Source organism: Symsagittifera roscoffensis, unplaced genomic scaffold (assembly GCF_963678635.1).
Source record: "Symsagittifera roscoffensis unplaced genomic scaffold, txSymRosc1.1 SCAFFOLD_875, whole genome shotgun sequence".
NCBI classification, from domain to species: Eukaryota; Metazoa; Xenacoelomorpha; order Acoela; family Convolutidae; genus Symsagittifera; species Symsagittifera roscoffensis.
The window spans coordinates 1-14,570 of record NW_026971541.1 but is presented as its reverse complement, the minus strand read 5'-3'; the positions used below and the strand labels follow the sequence as shown (position 1 = coordinate 14,570).

General features: G+C 33.9%; 1 protein-coding gene across 1 annotated transcript; it reads right to left on the bottom strand.

Annotated features, from left to right (window-relative positions):
• Positions 1–1,313: 1,313 nt before the first annotated feature.
• Positions 1,314–13,730, bottom strand: LOC134856497 (gamma-aminobutyric acid receptor subunit beta-like; the record flags this gene model as incomplete). The annotated part of the gene is made up of 5 exons (XM_063872766.1): positions 13,626–13,730; positions 12,083–12,238; positions 9,935–10,090; positions 2,912–3,121; positions 1,314–1,373 (listed from the first exon to the last, which is right to left on the bottom strand). Coding segments are annotated over exons 2-5 (555 nt in total), but the record flags the coding sequence as incomplete, so codon positions are not given.
• Between the last annotated feature and the right edge of the window lie 840 nt (positions 13,731–14,570).

Below are 14,570 nucleotides of genomic sequence, written 5' to 3'. Positions count from 1 at the left end.
TTCAAAACTTATTAAATTTTCAGAATTAATTTTTTATTCGGTTGTAAGGACGTTCGGAGAAAATGTCTTTCCTCCAAGTTTTTGAACGACCAAATTTTTGCTGCCCGGCCAATTTGTGTTCACATATGGGTGAAGTAGACCACGCTTATCGTTCTGCTAAATGGAGTGTGAAATTAAAATATGAAATGAAAAGTCCTTTTCACACTCACCTCAAAGTAAAGCAACCCGCGACCTCTAACCGCGGACACGTTTTGCATTAGTCCAAAGTGTTTGCACATTTTTGGGCTTTGAAAAGAGGTCAAACTTTGGGCTTTGAAAAGAGCGGTAAGTAAAATCTGAAAGTGGATCAAGTTAATATCCTCAATTTTGATTGGCTGAAAATTCCCACTTAGAACCAAGTTAACATCCTCCTCCCTAAACTTGTTTGGGGAGGATGTTAGCTTGGTCACTGAAAGTTTCAGAAAAAAAGAATCTCTTTAAATTCCCTCCCCCAACCCTAGAAAAAAATTGCCACCCCTATAGAGACCTCTTTCAACGGTTAATCATATGCTTATTTTCAACCCAGCAACGAGTCTCCCCGAACCCATTAAGTCTTCCTATTGGGACAGGCGAGGAGGGGGGGTATTTAAAAAGATCTGAAATAAGAACTGGACAATAACCTCCGCTGTTTTTGTAATAACACAACAGTAGAAATTTTAGATCATCGTAACAATCCCCCCTTCAAGAAAGGGGGGAGATTGTTAAGTAGATTACTTGCTGCGAATTTTGGACCAATCAGAATGCAGCATTATTCGAATTTACATACAATGCTCTAGTGCGAATTTACTGTTTTTATTTACAGGGGTGGAGATTCTTCGGATCTACTTAACAATTGCCCCCCCCCCCCTTTAAGAAAGGGGGCGATTATTAAGTATAATAAAATTACGCATTTTTGACCAACCAGAATGCAGCAAAATTCTAATTCTGAATAGAAAGCTCAGTGCTAATTTACTGCTTTTATAATAGGAGTGGCAATTCTTAAGTAGATACCAAATGGGGGTCAATTGTTAAGTAGATCCGATTCTTCAGTAGATGCAATAGGGGTAGGGGTGGTGGGGGTGAGAGACTGTTGAGAAGATTCGAAATTTTAAGCAAGGGCAAAGCATAAAATTTTTGCAAAAGCATACACTACGATGATTTTATTTCATAATTCAGAGAATTTCACGTTAAATATGCAGCTTTTTGTATAACATAACCAAGCGTCAAAAGTCGGATTAAAGAATCGCACTCTATTTTCATATATGGCAGTTGTAAAAAAGTAGAAATGAGCTTACTGATAATTTTTCGGCGTAGATGGCTTCGTCTTCCTTTAATTTGTCTGTAACTTGGCGAGTCTGAAACATAACAGATTGAAAACTTATTCAGAATAAAAATATATTCTGATTAAAAATATATTCTGAATAAAAATTTTACTCAGAAACGCGCCAGAATAAAAAATACATGCAGGTCTTTATCAGATAAAAAACCGACGTTCTCGACACAGAACAACACTCGACGCCAATATATACTAACTTTGAACGGGAGCACGCGGTAAAAAAAATTTAGTTTTCTGGTCAAACTTTTTCCAAAATTACTCAAAAACGGTATTTTTGACCTGTTTTTTTTTTCAAAAATTGACTGCGGCTCAGACAATTTGTCAAAACATGGTCTTTATAGTGTTCTGGGAGCGCTCGAAAAATCAATTTGGTCGACCTAAAAAAACGCCCAAACTAAATGGATAAGTGATCAAGCTAATTTGAGGGATCTTTTTTTTTATTCCAAGCTTATAAGGGGCAAAGTGGACTTGAAACTTACAAAAATGATATCTTCAACTAATCCCCCCTCCGTTTGGTGCGTAGTAAATAATAGCCATCCACCCCTTAGTTGAATAGTTTCGAAAATAACCCTAAAACTGGGATGAACTAAACAATCTCCCCCTAAATCAAGTTAGGGAAGAAATCGTTCACTTGGTTAAAAGTTTTACTTTTCAGCCAATCAGATTTGAGTAAAGTACATGCAGGCCTTACTGCTTGAATTGCCGATTAATTTTAAGGGGGGGGGGGATTGTTAACTTGGTCTATTCAGGGAAGAGATTAGTCCCATGTGCCAATAATTGGCCCACTGATAGATAATAGACAACTCAACTGAGACATAAAATTTAGAGGAGGAGCATTCCTTGATTTGTTTGCTACACTGTATATTTTTCTGAACTAGGCAGCAAAAGGGGGGGGGGAGTTTGAAGTTAGGAAGAAAGGAGGCCCAATTGAGTGCTGGAAGTGGGAAAAGGTGACGAGGGTTGGGTGGGGTTTCAAGATGGGATGTTATCAGAATTCTCAAAATAGATATAATAAATCTATAGGTGACAGTTAAAAGAGATTGTGGAATTTTGAATACGCAAAAACTCAAGGAATACGAGAGACCAATGTTGTAAAAATTAATTGAGGAATCAATTAATTTATCCAATTAATTGATTGGGAGCAAAGTTCCAATTAAATAATTGACTGCTAGAGGGGCAATTGATTGCAGTTAATTGAAGTGGGTTGAATTTTGGCTGAAATTGGGCAGCAATTTGTTTAATTTTTTTGCAAGGTTTTCGAGAAGTAAAAGAAGGCTTCACCAGGTAGCAAAAAAGTGTTGAAGTTTGATAAAGGTTCAATTTAAGGAAAGAGAGAGTTTAAATTAATTAATTTGGGCCCAAAAATTGGTATTTACAGGGACGGGTCTAGGATTTTCTCGAGGGACGGGGGCGATTTTCAAAAAAAAAAAATCAAAAACTTTATAGACTTTTTTCTTAGGTCAACCAAATTGATCTTCGGAGCGTTCCCAGAACACTATAAACACCTTATTATTATTATGTTGAATTATTTGCGTAGTGTTCTGTATGATTGCTTACCTTGTGGAAGGCGTATAGTCCGAAAGAGAGGTTCCACATCACATGTATGCCTGCCAGAACAGCCATGGTGATGATGTCGAGTCTGAAGGCTAGATGGACTAGCTCCTCCTCCTCCAGACAACAGGTGAAGTGTCTGTACACTGTGTGCAGCACAGCGAACGCCACCACCAGAAACGTCAACATGAACACGCTGAACAACACGTAGACGTCCTGAAACAAAAAACAAACCATATTTCGAGAGAGACATACAATTGATCAGACCAATGAGAGTGAAAAGAAACTTGAAAATATTTAACTAACACTAAATAATCGAAGTTATTTTGTAATAAAAAATACAAATTTTAAGCTATTTTTAAGTGCATCCTTGAGAAGAGTCCAAAAATGCACGCTAATTCAACATTGAAAAATATTGATGAAATTGAAAACCAGATTTTTTTAAAGGAAAAGAAACTTGTTTGCAATAAAAAATCAAATTGTGGCAACAGCTTTCAAAAAAATTTGGTGAGAAGAAAAAACTTCCAAGTGTAATTTTGATATTAATGAAATAAACACTTATTTTTTCGAAATTGAATCCAAGTCGGTTTTTTTAAAATGGTATTGCAGGTCTCGGTTTGCAATTTCCCGATTCAGTGAATTCTTTTTGGAAAAAAAGATGCGATAGAAGTGATTGAAACCAAGTTTAAATTTGAAACCAAGCACTCCATTGGTTAGGAAAAAATTCAGCAGCTCAAAAGAGCGCATAAAAAGCTCACTGGTTCTGGCTAATGTTTTCAACATCTATAATAAAACAAAATCATGGACATTTGAAGTCTATTCAAGGTATCATCACTGTATAAAAGTGTTAAAAGATTGATACCGATAATTACAGACGCATCAGCTTGCTTACTTGTTAGAGAAATAATTGCAAGAAATTGGTCTCAAAATTGATTTTTTTTTTCAATAAACGCCGATATTACGAGACTTTGTTAAAAGTTTTGATACCTTTTTCCAGAACATATGAGCAGGTTAATTGAAAAACACACATTCCTCGTGTTAGCGCAAATTACAGAGCAGACATTGAATTTCAAAAACCTTGTTACGGTAAATCACGAAAATTTGTTCCAGAAAAAACTCAGATCAATTGAAAACTCAAAAGCATCAGGTAAAAACAGGAAAAATAACGGAATTTGAAATAATGAAAAATAGGTAACCACATGGCTCAATTTCGACACCACTTGTTTTTAGGTCTCACGTTATTTATGTTCTCAGTATTCAAAAAACAAGAATTTTTTTGTTTGCTTATGTTAACCATCTGATTATTTCTGACAAAACTTGCAAGCTCCAAAAATGAAAGAAAAAAATTGAAATTCGGTGCAAATTCAGTAAAAAATCAATAAAATTTTATGAGGTATAATTATGTTAGCGCAATTTGCAGATCAGACGAGGAGGGCAAGCTACCAAATTTAGTACGGTTTGCTGCAAAATCTTTTGATTTTCAAAAAAAGATTGCTATGATAAATCATGAAATTTTGCTCCTGAAAAATCTCAGAATTAAAAACTGGGAGCACTAAATGAAAACATGAAACTAACAGAAATTGAAATAATGCAAAAGTGGTTACCATATGGCTCAATTTTGACACCACTTCATTTTAAGTCTCACATTATTGATCTTCTCGGTATTCCGAAAAAAAAATCACCTTTCGTTTGCTAATGTCAACCCTCTTTATAAACAGGAAAGTGTAAAGAAACGGTTGTTCTGACTTAAATTGTAAGATATAAAAGAGGTAGATGCATCTAGTACTATGTGCAACAGTCAACAACAATGGTAAAATTTTTGATAAACTTGCTCCTTTCAATGGCTGAAAATCAAGCCAAAAAATTGGATAAAAAAACAACTGACAGACATACGAATTTTTTAAAATAAGCAATGAAGCGCCTTTTTTTATGGCACAATCACTTATTTCTGGAAACCTTAAGTTTTTGTTGGAAAAAATTGATGAGATTGAAAACCAGATCTAACTGCAAGGCGTTTTTGAAAAGGAAAGGTTTGGTTGCAATAAAAGAAAATCATGGCCACAGCTTTCAAAGCATTTGGTAAGAACGAAAACCTTCAGTGTGTACTTTTGATGTTAAAATGTGTCTACTTTCAAAAATGAAGCCAGGACGGTTTTTAAAATTATTATGCATGTCACGGTTTGTAATTTCCCGATCCAGCAAAACTTTTTTTGAATTGAATAGAATGCAATATAAGTGAAAAAAACTGTTTTAGTTTGAAAACAAGCACTCAGTTGGTCACAGAAAAAATTTAGCAATTTAATATTTAAAACGAGCGCATAAAATACCTCATTGTTTCTGTCTAATGTTTTCAACGTCTATAATCAAAAAAAATCGGGAGAAACGAAAGCTATTTAAGGTGATATCACTATTTAAAGGTGGTTAATAAAGTAATTCCGGTAATTACAGACCCATCATCTTGCTTACTTGTTAGTGAAATAATTGAAAATTTTTGATCTCAAAATAGATTTTTTTCAATAAACGCCGATATTACGAGACTTTGGAAAAAGCTTTGATGCCTTTTTCCAGAACATATGAGCAGGGTAATTGAATAACACACATTCCTCGTCTTAGCGCATATTAAAGAACACACATTAAGTTTCAAAAAACCTTGTTACGGTAAATCAAGGTAAAAGTTTTGCTCCAGAAAAAACTCAGATCAATTAAAAAATCGAAAACATCAGGTAAAAACAGGATAAATAACGGAATTTGAAATAGTAAAAAATGGGTAATCATGTGGCTCAATTTTGACACCATTTCTTTTTAAATATCACGTATTTCATTTTCTCAGCATTCCAAAAACAAAGAAATCATTTTTTGTTTGCTTATGTTAACCCTCTGATTATGTCTGACAAAACTTGCAGGCTCTATAAAAGCTCCAAAAACGATAGAAAAAAATGAAATTCAGTGAAAATTCAATGAAATTTCAAAAAAAAAACTTAAAAGGGATAATTTTGGCCTTCGAAAAAGTAGGTCTAGCAAAAACTTTCATTTTTGCAATGAAATTTTTCAACAATGTTGGAGTTCACCTTGATTACAAATTGAAAATTAACAAACATAAAACTGTGAACAAAATAAGATATAACTTTTTTCTAGGAAAACTCTTCTCAAATTGCAAGTAAAATATCAATGTTTTCTTTTGAGTTTCAATAACATAAGAATTGCATATAGATTTATGCTACAAAAACTTATTTATACCAAAACCTTGCAAAACAAAAATTTTCAAAGTTTTTAAAAGTTTTTAAATTTTTTCAACGTTTATGTGCGTTAACGTAATTTTCGTTTGATAACAAAACTGAGTAAAAAATTGTTGCTGTTTTTCAGGAAGGTCAAAAAAGAAGTTTTCAATCATCTGAAAATGTAAATGGGTGAGGTGACTCTAAGTTGCTTGTTGAAACCTGTCTGAGAAATATCTCCTTTTTTGGTGTCAACGTCTAAAAAATTTTTTTATTTGGTACGGTACTAATCGATAGACATTAATGCCTGTATAATAAAATTTTGAACAAATTATAAATTTGACCTTGGCAAATTACGTAACTGCAGCTAAAAACTCAAAAACAAATGCAAACTTTGTTTTCAGTTGTTTTCAGTTTTTTTGAGGCAATTAGTTACCGCTGATTATCGTCAAATATGATTGCGGAAAATACAAATTATTCAGTCGCGGTTTAACCTAAAAAAACTAAGTCTTCAAAAAATGAAAAAAAAAGTACACATTTTTCGTTTTTTTTTCTTAAATTTGCTCTTCGTTTTTCAGAAATAACTGCAGTACTTTATGTCTGATTTACTATAATTCGAAGCTTTCGTCTATCTCATCAACTAGAGGGGAGGAAGTTCGTTCTCTTTAATTGGCAAAAAATTCCACAATTAAATGATTAGCAAACGCATTAACCTATCTTCAAAAAATGGCGGCAAAAAAGTGGAAAAATTGGTTAATGGTAAAAAGGGCGGCAATTTTGTAGATTTTTTTTTCAAAATATTACCTTCGAGATGAAATCTGTGATCCTACCTTGCTTTAGAAAAACCAGTTGATGAATTATGTATTTTAATATGACATTTATAGTCCAAAACATCAGGATTTGATCAAATACCAAAGGCGTCTCTTTGGTTGTGGACAATCAGTTATACTCTATCGGTCGCTTAAACAATTGTAGGGCGTGTCTTTAAAAGAAAATTTCCAATTTATGGCATATCAGGTGATAAAAAAAACCAAAATCAGACCTCTAGTCCGCAAACTTAGCGAAAAATTTACAATAAAAATGGAACTGTTCCCCTTATTGTAAATATCAGAGAAATTTCCCGTGAAGCTTTACACAAGCATAATTTGTATAATGACGTTTTTTCACACTGGGGTTTTTAATGATAATTACTTTTTTGGCAAAAAGGAATAATTGTGGACCTATACCAGAAACAGTTTATTATTATTAATATGCGGATTTGGAACCAGCGACAAATTTCTCAGCCAATCGGGGAAATAATTAAAAATATTTTTAAAAATCAATCTTCAATTTGACAGTACATAAACGATGAGCTTCTCCGGATCTTCATTTAGCACTGATAGATGCAAGCAAAGTTTAGGAGGTCAAATTTATTGCTATTTTATGCTCAATAATTGATAAAGTTTTTGGATTCAGTTTTCCCGTACTTTTACTTAAGCTAAAAGTACAACCGTATCACATTGAAGCTGTATATTTGCTCGAAATGTATTTGAGCCAGATTTCGTCATACTTTGTCAAGCAACTGCATATTTTACTATCGCATGTTTTAGAAATTTAACCAGCTGATAGTTGTTGTCTGCTAGCCTCTCCATAGACACGACTTTAATATGACTTTAAAGGCCACGCACGCTGGCAAGAGTTTTTGCTTACAATTTCTAGTAGTTATTTTTTCAAAAACGCATTTGAAAACAAACTTTTTTAAGAATCAATTTGACATTGCACTTGTCTATAGTAACGGAATACAATTCAAGAGGCATTATGAAATGTGTTTTAGGCTATATAATTAAGGATATTAATCAACCAATAAAATTGAGTACCCAGGTTGAATTCACATTGAAAATTAGCGATAAAAAAGCGAAAAAAAACAGCGGATGCCATTGATGACTTATATAACAAATAGCAAATTTTATTGTTAAATTATCTCTAATTTGCCTAAATTTCGACGAAGAGCTAAAGAGCTAAAAACTAATCAAAATGAGCGAAAATAGTTAATTACCAAGATTCGATCCAGCAACCAACAGCGTATACTACATTTATGCTACTTCGGCGCCACGAACCATTGAATATCCAAAAGTTGTAGGGTTTATCAACTCACACTCTCATTTGAAAACTGCTAAAATTTTATTGCTGATTTTCTACGGAATCGTTACTAAAATAGCTCTGAAATATCGCACGTTTAGCTATGCAAAAACTCTGAATTATACAAGAATCAGCAGCCATGGAAAGCAGCGATCACTGGGATACTTCAAAAAAGCAATATTTAACGGTGGGACTTCAACCCGGGTATTTTTTCAAATAAACAAAATCAATTTTGTACAGTGTACAAAATTATGTTTTTGTAACTTTTCATCTGAAATTTGAACTGTATTTATATCTTTCAAAAATTTTTTGTTTTATTTTGGAAAGATTTTTCTTGATTTTCAGACTCATTTTCATTTCTTTGAATGATTTGCGGTTATATATGGAGACTAATTTAAATTTTTACATGCTTCTGACGCGTCAAAATTTGGGTAAATTTTGAAATATAGTTTTTTTTATTTTTTTTTGTGCTGCTTGAACAACAACAAGTGGTGATTGTTCTGGGTATGCAAAAAAAAACGAAGCGCGAACGACCAGCCAAGGATATTTTTGTTACAAAAAGAAACAAATGTTTCTTTGATAGAAACTTGATAGAATTTTATCTAATTTCTTAAAAAGTTACATGGGTCTTACAAGCTCAATTCACCTACTCTACTGCTTTCAAGTGGGAGTGAAAGTTTGAAAATTATATAAGTTTTTTGGAATTTCTTTAAACCATTTGTCTTTGTTTTTTTGTCCAACAATTAACAGTGGTTGGAATTATGTGTTAGCTACACAGCAACTAACTGCTTTAAAAAAAAATTTCTGATTTACTTTTTTGAATGTATTTTTCATTTTTTAGAAATGATCACTATGAACTAGAGCGAAATATGAGAGCAATATATATTTGATTTTAAAAAGGTAGAAATGAGAGGAACTGTCTGCACGTTTTGGAGAGCATCATGCTAATTTTGTTTTAGTTTTTGATGCTTTGGTTATTAAATTTGTACATATATATTTTTTCTCTTTTTGCGCATGTCGACTAAGATTATAATAAGTCGTCTCAGATAATATATGAAAACCTTTTGCAAAAATTGGTTTTTAAACGGTTTAATTCTCAGTCCAAATTATTGAGCACTTTAAGCGAGAGAGCAGAGCGAAGATTTGTTATTTAGGCTGAGAAAACCAATGATTGATTGTTGAAACTTATTTTTAAAGCCTTATCAAGAAATTCGAAGTTTTTGAAACATGAATATAACAAAATGTAGAAAAAAAACAAACAACTTATATTAATTTCAGCCATTGTGTAAGTATCCTGAAAATTTAAGTTTCCGCTATGATCGGAGCCTTCAGTGCAAATTGCACAGCAGCAACCGGTCAATCTGTTTGCAAATATGAAAAACTCACGATTAAGTAAAAGACGATGGGTGTTGGTTGGGTTTTTTTGTTTTACGGTCCAAATTATCAAATTAATAATTGAGCTTCTGAATTTTTTTAAAGTTTTTTCCTTTGAAGTAATTTTAACCAATCAGATTTGAGCATTTTTATCTATTTTTTTTCAATGAACAAAATCAGTTCTGAAACGTGCATAGCAGAAAAGACCAGGTGTTGATAATTGAAAATGAATGACTCACGATTAAATTCGAGATGATTGCAATTAAAAGTGACTCACGACTAAGAAAGAGATGATGGGTGTTGGTAATTAAAAGTGACTCACGACTAGAGTGAGGTAGGAGATGGTGGGGAGGGAGTTGGACAGCATGAGTTTGTACGCGACACTGGTCAGCACGAGAGTGAGGGTACCGGCCAGTCGGAACTGCACGTTCTCCGGCTTGTTCGCAAAGTTACACATCGACATCACAGCGAAGAACAGCTGCAACAACAAAACACATCAACACAGTTAATATACTCAATTTCAATTTAGTTAAGTTCAATTAAAATTTAGTTATATTAATTAGACGTTTAGTTTTAAGCACTTTTGAACAATTTTTTTTAGTATGATTATTTATATTATTATAACCAGGGGCGGATCTGGGATTTTCTCGAGGGGGGGCGGATTTTCAAAAAACTTTCCAAAATTTTGACGACCTTTTTTTAGGTCGACCAAATTGATTTTTCGAGCTCTCCCAAAGCACTGTTTTGCCCCTATTGTGGGTAAATTTTCTGCGCCGCAGGCAAATTTTTGAAAAAAAAAACAGTCAAAAAGGCCGTTTTTGGGCACTTTTTGAAAAATGTTGACAAAAAAAATCGCGTTTTTTTTGGCGCGCGCTTCCCCTCAAAGTTAGTATATATTGGCGCCCAAGGCGCCTTTAGAAAAATTTTAGGGTCGGTCGGCCAAAATTGGATTTCTGAAAAAGTATCAAAGGGGGGACCCTTTGGGTCGACAGGGGGTCGAATCTCTGAGGGGGGGGGGGGGCGGACGCCCCCCCCCCCCCCTCGCCCCCTCTAAATCCGCCCCTGATTATAACTATAATGATTTTGATGATTATTAACATGATTATTATGATTCTTTTAAAAATTTTTCCTTTCGAAATCGAAACAAAACTGACAAAATGCGGTGAAAATGCCCTGTATTTTTGAAACATGTAAAAACGAAATGAGTTCAACAGAACTCAACAAAATCTCTTTCATTTCCTACTCTGCCTCATCAATAATTTATGAATTGAAACCCAACCCCATCATTTGAACTACTTCAGAGGGTGATTTGGTTTAATCAGTCAGTAGTTGAAGAAAACCCTCGAGAGCAAAATTTTGATTAGACAACGCGAAAAGTCTGAGTGAAATGTTTATTAATAGACGTCCTATCAAAAGAAACCAAACAGGAGAAGAGCTAATTCATCAAGCGTAAATTAAAGTTTGGAAATGTAAACAACGTAAACAAAACGTCATGCACTTTTTTAGAACCTTTTCAAAAGGTCGAACACCAACTCAGTTTCTCAAAAGATCTATTTTTACTCTAATTTTTCCCCAGCTCTTAACTTTTCATTTTAACAGGATGAAGATTTAATTTTTACGAAGATTTTTATGAAGATTTTTACTCTAATTTTTCCCCAGCTCTTAACTTTTCATTTTAACAAGATGAACATCAGGATGTTTGTTTGTCATTTTGACATCTATTTCCTAGTTTTAGAAGTCAGAGTAGGTTAAATAGGGATTCAAATGCATTATAAAATAAGATACGGAATGGGAAAATTTTGAAAAATTATTTTTTCATAAGAACTGACAGATTACTTTTATAGAAAGGTGACCATTCTAAATAGATTCATAGGGAAAATTTGATCTGTACCAAAATTGACTGCGACGATGATTTGTTTAACAACATTGAAGCACTTCATTTCGAACAGCATATCCAAAAACGCCATTTTCAAGGCAAAAATTATCCAAAAAGGGCCAAAAAACCTCCCACATTTTCCGGCCACTTTTGCTCTGAATTTAATTCAGAAACCATAAACAAAAAAGGTTGGTTCAAGAAATATATAATATTAAGGCCTTTTCAGTCGTAATTTGAGCTGCAATGAGAAACCCCGGAAAAAAACTGCAGGATGTCGAGAAAAAATGGCCTATACGTTTTGATTCTTAGACCTATTTAGAGTGAAAAAGGCATATGAATAGCTGTTGCAAAAAATAATTTGATCAAATTAATCAATTATTCGGGGTTAATATAAATTACCATCAATTACCATGATTTAAAAAATCAAAACTACTCAAAAACGTCAAATTAAGGCAATTTTTTTGAGTAAGTTGCCTGGAACGCAGAAGTTTTCGTTCAAACGATGCCTTCCTAATTTTTAGGAGAGCTCAAAACATCAGTTGGTGGATCCAACCAAAAACGGGGTAGTTGCAGAGATGCCATGTATTAACTGACCATGACTAGGAAGCAGTTGTAGAGGAAGTAGTTGAACTTCCTCTTGACGTTGCACCTCAGCACCAGCACTCCATCCGGCTCCTCGTCATCCGGCTCCGCCTGGGCATTGTTCTCTCCCGTCTGCACCATCTTGAAGATGTCCCACTCCTGCTCGTCCTGCGAAACGGACATCATTTATTCAACAACGAAAGCGCTTTATAAAACTTTTGGTCAAATTGTGACAGAGGGGTCCCGCTAAAAACCGAGTCTGATGGAGGTATCCATTTTTGGTGACGTACCCTAAAACGTTTCTAAAGGCGCCTATGGCGCCAATATATACTAATTTTGAGGGGGGAGCGCGCGCCGAAAAAACAGGATTTTTTGGTCAAAATTTTCCAAAAAAGCCTAAAAACGTCTACTTTTTGCCTGTTTTTTCAAAATTTTGCCTCCGGCGCAGAAAATCTGGCCGAAACAGTGTCTTTTTGGTGCTTTGGCAGAGCTCGGAAAATCAATTTGGTCGACCTAAAAAAAAAGGTCGACAAAATTTTCGATTTTTTTTAAAAAATCCGCCCCCCCCCCCCTCGAGAAAATCCTAGATCCGCCCCTGGATGGAGGGGTTAGTTTAATTTAACACATCTAGCACACTTTTATTAAGTTATGAAAATGATTCAATTTTTGTTTGAGACAAATTTTAGGCAGTGGTGCGCTCAAGATTTCTGCAGAAAAATCTCAATAGCTCACGCTCGTCCTGGATATATATTGATTGGCTATGTAAGTCTATATTATATCTAGACCACGTTAACAGGCCTATGTGAACAATCTCTCCCCCTGAATAGGTCAAGTTGACAATCTCCCTCGAAAAATTAAATTGCAAGTTCAAGCTGTAAGGCTTGAATGTACTGTACTCAAATCTGATTGGCTGAAAAATACTACTTTTAACCATGTGAACGATCTTGTTTAATTGGGAGGGGGGTTGCACACTTAGTTTCCTTAACACATCCTTTGATTTTTTCCTGACTTTTACAGCCGCGGTAAGAATATTGCAATTTTTAGTTTTCATTCAGCAATTAAACGAATATCGGCAAATATGTCTTCTAACTACTGGTTTTAGTATCTCTTTAATATGCTGTTTTTTTGCATAAGGAAAAAATCGATTCCGTTACGTTTATAAACAAATTTTTATTGAATTTGAAACTGTATGTGATGATTAAGATGATGAATCAACAACAAATTTATTTTCCCAATAAGTTGCACCTGACTGTTCAAATAACGGCTCAAAAAGTAAGATCCAACTGATTTCGAGTTTTTTGTTTATTTTTTCGATTCATAAACGAAATGCTGAAGGATATAGTCAAGAAAAATTTTGATAACTGTTTTATGCTGTGAAACTACCATGGCCCAAATTACAACCCTCTGTAATAATAGCAAAAAAAATAAAAAGTAGTTTGCTTGCTTGAGTGAGAACAAAACTTTGCAACGTCTTTATTCTGTCATTGCAGTTTGATTAGCCTTCAGTCTAGACTAGTTTCAATCAAACCAAAAAAATTAATTCTGTATAAATTACCTGGAAGCTTTTGTCGTTTAATATCCCAGGGATGTCTTCTGCTTGTAAAAAGAACTTGTCTTTGCTCCGCTCGCCCAAGTCAATACGAACGCACAAGTCCTGAAAATGAAAAAAATAATATATTCAAAAGTACAAATAGCTAATTGTTGTTTAACTAACAAAGATATTCCACCACCGTTTTCATCCCAGAAATTTTTTTTATAAAACAAAAAAATAATTTTGTCGCTGTTTGTGTAGGACAGGATTAACGCTACTTAAGAACAAACTATTGTTGGATCATCAACAGGGGCGGATCTAGGATTTTCTCGAGGGGAGGGGCGGATTTTCAAAAAATTTTCGAAAATTTTGTTGACTTTTTTTTAGGTCGGCCGAATTGATTTTTTGAGCTCTCTCTAAGCAGGTTTAGTCCATGTTTTAGCCAAATTTTCTGCGCCGCAGGCGAAAGTTTGAAAAACAGTTTAAAAAAGCGTTTTTAGGTGTTTTTTGGAAAATTGATCATCAACAAAATGACACTAATTTGATCATTTTAGTTCAATATGATCCTTTGCTCTTTTTTCTTCTCAGAAGCAAGAGCTTCCATCCAACATTCTCAGAAGCAAGAAATTCTCGACTTTGAGAAAATGCTTTCAAAATATCAAATCATGATCAAATGGGTCTCAATATCAAATCATGAAAATGACTCCAATTTATAAGACAAATTATGTGAAACCTGAATTTTGAGGGAAAATTAAGTCACTCAAATTTTTTCACGCAACCAAATAGGAGAAAAACACTATCCGAAAAAATTTTGCTACTCTAATTTAAGAAATGAATCCATTTTCAACGTTATTTTGATAAATAATTGCTGATGTTGATTGACATTTTTTGACATTTTGGATTGCGATTTAGAGTTTGATTTGTTTTTGAAAAACACGCAAATTTTGCTCATTTGAATAAAAGCATAGC